We start from the raw sequence: 7,406 nt of genomic DNA, 5'->3' as shown, positions 1-7,406 counted from the left end.
AACTAAACAAAACAATTGAATGAATGAAAATGAAAAGTATGGAGACAAAAAATATTCTGGGTAACAATCCTGAAATAGGGATATAACGAGGGATGTGTGTACATGTTGGAAAATCTAAATAAATCACAAAGATCTATCAAAATATAGGAAACGTATATACTTATCAGAAAACATTATATCAATAGAAAATAGTAACCACATGTAATATTACATTTGATAGAAAATAATGTATAATATACGGTATAGACATATCCCTTCTGTTTACTGCAGTACGTCTATAATATGAGGAAATGACTGGAAAACAAAGAGGACAATTTGGAAATTGTTTAAATCAAATAGGGGAAGGATTCTGAGAGATGTATAGGAGTGGAACTGGTGAATTTGTAAGAGAAAGTAATAATTTTGATGAAACATTTTTGTAGCCTGAAAATACAACAATGGATATATGTGTAATAGGTATTTTTTTAATCTTTTTTGGAAATAAATGTTATTTTTAGGTTTTCATTTATGTATATTCCAAAACATTTGGCAACAGTAATTCTTTCTAATAAATGATTTGCTATGTGAATATTAGAGATGGTAAATGGTTCACAAATGTGCCGTGATCATTTGGATTTTGTGGCAACCACAACAATATAACACTGGGTTTTGAGACTTTTACCAGGCTATTTGTACCTGTACTTTTTGTAGTTTTCTAAGAGTACTTTCTTTTGACCTTTAATTTTCCAATAGTGATCTCAAAGCAGTGACAGCCAGATTTACATGTGGTGTTTTTTTGCCCTTTACGCTGCCTCTACCATGCTGCATTGCATAATTTGACTAATTTAATTTGACTTGGGGTCAAGAGCAAACCAGGTTTCACTTTGGGGTGCTGTGATGTTTTTGTTTTTGTTTATATGCACATCATTAAAAACAATATGTAGTAAAGGAAGATTTTTTTGAAATGGTACAAACAGGTTGTGCTGGAGAGGTGAAAAAAGCCCAACGGGGCCTTCTGAGAGTCCCAAATAAACCAATAAAAAGCTAAAGTTCTAAAGTATGGTGACAAAAATAATGCTCAATGTTAAGAACAATCCAGCTTTCATTTTGGGGTGTTGGAGCCATGAGCTGAAAACAAAATGCCTATTTTATTTCACACTGTTTCCCCTACTGGGAAAACAATAGGGCAGATGCCAACCCAGGAACGACTATTAAATAATACTGTGCAGTTTTGTTCGTTTTGCCCATATTAAAATCTGATATACAACAAACATTATAGTGCATACAATGTGGAACATATTTTGATAACAAGGCACATTAGACACATTAGTCTTCTTTATTTTATTTTCAGATAATGTCTGTATTTTTATTGCTATTAGCAAAAGCTCAAGACGAAAAACCAGTGTAACAGCCAAACTGTAAAAAGAAGTGATACTTTGCTGTTCATGCATTTAATAGTAATAGCTGTGTACAACTGAACAATTAAAAGACAGGGCTGAAATCTGTTATGCAGTACAACTTATTTCATAATGAAGCCACATCAGACAGGCAATGGAACTATTTAGGCTCCTCTATGTGAAGATACTGAATCAGGGTGATTGTGAGGCATACCCTGTGAAGTGCTTTACGTGGTCGGAAGTCCAGGAAAGTGCTATCAAAATGCAATCATTAACATTTGTTGTCCCTCTCACTGCTAGCCCATATTGTTGGCCTTTTTATGAGACATAACCCACATTAAAGGACTACGTGTACAGTTTAGCCTATACATCAAATGATGAATTTATCATGAATTCTATTTACTATAGCTATTACTGCTATTATAACTCTGGCTATTACTGCTGTTATAGCTATAGCTATTAACCCCATTAACGCTTAACCAGATGAACCCTATAGAGTCCACATTCTGGGACTAACATTCAGCTAAAAAATGCCTCTACAAGCTCACAACACTTTGCATTGTGACAGATTGGCTATTTTTGGTGATGGGACCCTAACCCTAACCCTCCCATAATTAATAGCAGTAGGTCTGCTACATAGCTACGCCACAGTTAATGGTTTACCACATGAACCCTAACTTCCCTATGGTCTGGGGTGAACGTTAGACAGAAATAGTAGATCTATACTGTACAAGCACACAGCTTGTAGATCGGCACAAATTCTCAGTAACCTCTACAGATGCACAGTCGAGAGTCCATCACAGTTCCATCACAGTTTGGGGTGAAAATTGCACTTATAGGGACAGGAAGGCCCTCCAATGGTAAAGACTACTCAGTACTCAGTCAGTACATCTGTGGAGCAGCCTTCTCTTCGATCGTTACAGCAGGTGCTGTCACCAGGAGAGCATAACATCATCATGGTCAGCAATCACCCCATGCACCTCTTCACTCTAGTTCCGGGAGGCGCTACAGGAGTTTAAAGTCCAGGACAACTAAACACTATAGATACTAGATTTGTGTTAAACTCACATCATAAATAGCCTGGGTTTTCAAGAGGTTCATATCACAAATTGAACCCATTATGTGCACAGCATTTAACTCGAAGTTGCTGTAAGAATTCTCAACAGAAGACACTGGTGTCTAAAAAACATATTGACAGCAAAGAGGCAGAGGAGAACATGGGGAAATCAGATGGGCAGTGTGGGTGGGTCATACACGCCACTGGCCTGAGGGCATCTATTTTTTTTTTGGAGGGTCATAAGGCCAAAATGGAAGAATTCAAAACATCAATAAAAGGCACTGGTGTCTAAAAACATATTGTCAGGAAAGAGGCAGAGGAGAAAATGGGGAAATCAGCCGGGGCATAGTAGGGCATCAAGGCCACTGTGGCCTCTACTCAGTATCTAATTTATTGGGGGACATAAGGTCAAATTGAGGGACACGGCAGCCATGGCATCTATGGCCTCCATGAAATTCCTGCCCTGATTATAAGAAGAAAAAAAAACTCATGGAACAAAGGCCTTCAAAAGCCAAAACTGCAGACGTCAACTGCTCCCCTGAAATCACTTTTTCCAGACCAATACAGATTCTCTATTCTTTCCTCTTTGCTGTATATTTGCTATACAGTACATGGTGCTATGCCTATGGTGCTATGCCTTTTACCTTTACACTGTTCAATGTTGGTTTCATTGTATAATCTTGCTTTATTTTATTGTCTCCACCAGCCGAAGGCATGGGGGAGAGTATGTTTTCGCCTCCGTCTGTCTGTCCGTCCGTCCGTGTGTCCGTCCGACGGTCCATAAAGTTTGTTACCAGCTAATCTCCGGCGCCGTTGGCCCAGTCGCTGCCAAAATGAGCACACACACTCCCTGGATGCTAGTTCAGAACCTCTGCCTGCCCCACATTTTTTCAAATGGCCCTGTTCTAGTGCCACCATGAGGCCGATGTTTACATTTCTGTACACTACTCTTGGAGATTTTGTCCACAAATCCTACAAATTGGTAGACAGTATCTCTACAGTCATGTGATCAACATGGATCTGTCCGATTTTCCATATTCCATCCTGATTGGCTACAATTGGCTTCCAAAGTTTGCAGGATTGCTCCGTTTTGAACAAATTGACTCCAATCATGAACACAGCGTGCAATCTTGGTGAAATTGGGTGCGCACGTTCCCACTAGGCCAAGGAAGAAATGCCACTTCAAATTTCTCAAATCAGCCTCATGGTGGCGCTATAACAGGGCAATTTGTTTTTTTGCCTTTAACTCCACCGATAACTGCAAAACTTTGTATGTGCACTCCCTAGAGACTAAGGATAAACCTTTGCCCTGCATTTTTCAGATTTGCCTTTTATAGCGCCACCAGGAGGACAACTTATGCAAAACATATTCTTTGCTATTACTCCATCAGATTTTCTCCAACAATCATGCAAATCAGTACACAGTATCTCTATAGTCATGTGATCAAGTCTGATCCATCTGATATTTCAGATTCCATCCTAATTGGATAATATTGGCTTCCAAAGTTTGCAGGATTGCTCCGTTTTTGAACAAAATGCCTCAAATCATCAACGCAGCTTGCGATTACCGTGAAATTTACCACACATATTCCCACTACGTCAAGGAACAAATGCTACCCTTTTCACATTGGCCTGTTATAGCGCCACCAGCAGGTAGACTTTAGCAAAACACATTTTTGGAACACAATGCCTCAAATTATGCATGCAGTGTCCGACTGCCATGAAAGCTTCTAAGATTGGCGAAGAACACATGCCACACTTTTTACATTGGCCTATTATAGCACCACCAGGACGCCTGGCCTGGTGGAGACCTGTGCTCGGAGGAGCACTGCTTCTAGTTTAAGTTGATTCTACTATGGTTTATACATTTATCTTACAAAGCTTTTCTCAGAGTCAGATATAATGGAAGAAGCCTCAGGAAGAATGAATCCAAGATTTATTCATTCAAGCGATATGCATTTATCACTGTAATTTCACAATTGGAAAAAATACACTCAGGCATGATGTTTGAATTGGTTGTTTATTTATTGAGAACAAGTGTAACTAGATATTGAGAACTAGTGTAACTAGAATGACATTGCTGACAGGTTTAGTTGGCAGCGATGATCTGGTCCATCCAGGCACGCAGGCCAGTGACGCGAGCGTACACACCAGGCATGGTGGGAGTGCAGGTGCCACTGCCCCAGGAGACGATACCAACCAGGGTCCAGGCTCCAGCCTTCTCACAGACCAGGGGGCCACCAGAGTCACCCTGAAACAACAAGCACTCGTGTTTTTTTTCATGTGTTTTATGTCTAAATGTCATCTTGATGTTTTTCTCTCTCTGTGTCATCACTCACCATGCAGGAAGAAGCTCCAGAGGCTCCAGCACAGATCATCACATCGCTGATCCTGTTGCCCCAGAAACGTTTGCACTGCTCGTTGGAGAGGAGTGGGAGAGCAGCCTGCTGGAGCAGGGCAGGGGTGTCAGGAGCTGGAAAGAAACATACATCATTCAAAAGTTAGGTTCGAGCTTTGAGCCATAAACAGAACGTAAATATTTATCATATTGACTTATCATTAAGCTTCATGAGAAGAGGACATTTGATCTTTGTTAGATCATTTGTTAGGTTTAATGAAATCATCTTGAAGCTTACCGTTTTTACAGAGTTATATACTGAACAAGAAAATAGAATAATATTTGACGATAACTTAAAGATAAAGACTATGAGGATTGAGGATACCAGTTTGCTTCACTTTCCACTTTGACATCCTATTCTATTCTAGATAATTGAACTGGCTGGTACAATAGTCCAGTCACTGTGGTCAGTGGATGAAAAATGTCCTGTCCTTCCCTCACCATTGTGGCGGGTCAGGCCCCAACCAGAGGTCACACACTTCATGCCACCAGCGAAGTTGTCACCGGTCTCAGCCACACACACAGGAGACACACGCATTCCCATCTGGGCAGGGCTGGCCAGCTTGATCAGCAGGACGTCATTGTTGGTGGTGAATTGGTTGTAGCGGGGGTGCTTGAAGACCTATAGGAGAAATTGCACAGTCAATTTAGCTGTTAGGAGAGATTTGTGTAAAAATCTTGTTTTGTGTTGTATGTTGAGTAAATGCATGGCTTTCAACTATATTTTCCAAACTGTTGCCAGGAACATGAATAATGTCCAATAATGTAAAAGGGACAATATTATGAGCAGGCATGGGAGAGGAGTGTAAAGATTGCAGCCAAAGTATCCTGTAATGTTAACTTGTGCCCCACCCTATGCATGTCTATAAAAACAGAACACCGTACTGTACCTTTCCAACCTTCATGACCTGGATGTCCTCAGCGTTGGAAGCACGATCGTGCTCGCCCAGGATCACACGGTGAGAAGTTCTGAAAAGGTTTCAAATTAAATGATGGTAGGTGCCATATGGTCTCACTTAAAGATACCCTATACTGCAATTGTGTTCTGTAAATATTAGAATATGAATTGTAGAGGGAGCTGGATCCACTGTACCTGACATTGCAGTGGGCAGCAGTCACAACCCAGTTCTCGTTGATCAGGGATCCGCCACAGAAGTGGAAGCCAGAATAATCCTGTATTCAGGTTGTATTTATCAGCAAGATTTACATAGGCTACTGTAATTTAGAGTGCCACAGTAATTCAGCTATTATGACAGCAAACAAATACAATGCTGTACCCTCCTCCCTTTTAGACATCCACCTACTCCCACCCACCACACACATATGACACACAGAGCAAATACTAAAACAAATTATGATGTGTCGTAGTAAAGTGTGGTGCCCACTCTATTATTGTCAAAAAATAAAAGCAACACACAGTAGACAGACACAGACGTGTCCATAATAACGGAGACAGTGAGAGAGACGGATGTTGTAAATAAATGTGAACAAGGTGTTGTTGCTGTATATTTACCTGCAGGGAAACCTGCCAGGGCCAGGAGTGGGGCACAGCCTCCTCACCGTTGACAATACGGGAGTATCCAGTGATTACTGGACTGATGGCAGGAGAGCCACAGCCTGAAGACATGCACACGCACACACATTTTTAGACCTCATTGAGACCTGGAGCATCAAATGATTGTACAGTTCACCTGTAGAATAAACAACTAGCAGTGATCAGGGTTCCCGGAACTGAGAACCACCACATTCAATGAAAATATTGATAATCTGGTACAGTTGTAAAAAGCACCCACGGCAGCTTGCACTCATCTAAGCTATACTATGAACGCTATTTTGTTGAGTTGATTTTGATTGTGGAGTTGTGTATAGTTTCCCATCTGCAGCCTCAGCCACAGCTGAGGCCTCAGCCATTGTGAATGGCACAGGTTGCCATTCACAATAGGTCTCCATCAGGACAGCGCTGTATAGGTCATACTCCTACTTGAGTAAATGGACTTCATATCACTGGATGTTGCCACTAATTAATTTATGCTTTGTGATGCATTGTCAAAAAAAATGTTTTTGTTCAGGCCTTGTTCAACGGTTCAGGCCTTATTCAGTCGTAGCCAACTGCATTGTGATTATATAGATCTGCTATTTTCCCGTCTGTTTCTCTCCTGTTTCTTATAACCTTTTCGAAAATAGCAGATCTATGAGATCAAAATGTGTTGCACACTATTTTCAAAATATGGCTTAAGTGATTAATTCATATTGTACTTTTGTAAGTAGGCTCCCGGGAAGACACCAAATAAACACCAACATAGAGAAATGCTAAGGGATTATTCATCATCAAAAGACTAAAAGACACCTCCAGGTGAGATGACTATCAGCTCATGTCAGTACTTTAAAAAATTAGAGAGACAGACAGACGGACGGATGGACGGACAGACGGACAGACAGAGAGAGAGAGAGAGAGAGAGAGAGAGCGAGAGAGAGAGAGAGAGAGAGAGAGAGAGAGAGAGAGAGAGAGAGAGAGAGTATTACCATAGGCAGCACCGACAAAGGCAAGGCAGGAGAGGATCCACAGGAAGGCCAT

General features: G+C 40.9%; 1 protein-coding gene across 1 annotated transcript; it reads right to left on the bottom strand.

Annotated features, from left to right (window-relative positions):
• Nucleotides 1–4,522: 4,522 nt before the first annotated feature.
• Nucleotides 4,523–7,406, bottom strand: LOC308288514 (chymotrypsin A-like; the record flags this gene model as incomplete). The annotated part of the gene is made up of 7 exons (XM_080729971.1): nt 4,523–4,684; nt 4,773–4,906; nt 5,273–5,453; nt 5,722–5,800; nt 5,925–6,004; nt 6,345–6,448; nt 7,355–7,406. 7 exons carry the CDS (start codon nt 7,404–7,406, stop codon nt 4,523–4,525), a joined length of 792 nt encoding a protein of 263 aa, XP_080586097.1.

Source organism: Nannobrachium achirus (genome assembly GCF_963921795.1).
Source record: "Nannobrachium achirus genome assembly, chromosome: 7".
Lineage (NCBI taxonomy): Eukaryota > Metazoa > Chordata > Actinopteri > Myctophiformes > Myctophidae > Nannobrachium > Nannobrachium achirus.
The sequence above is the reverse complement of the archived record's forward strand: the minus strand, read 5'-3'. Positions and strand labels throughout refer to the sequence as shown.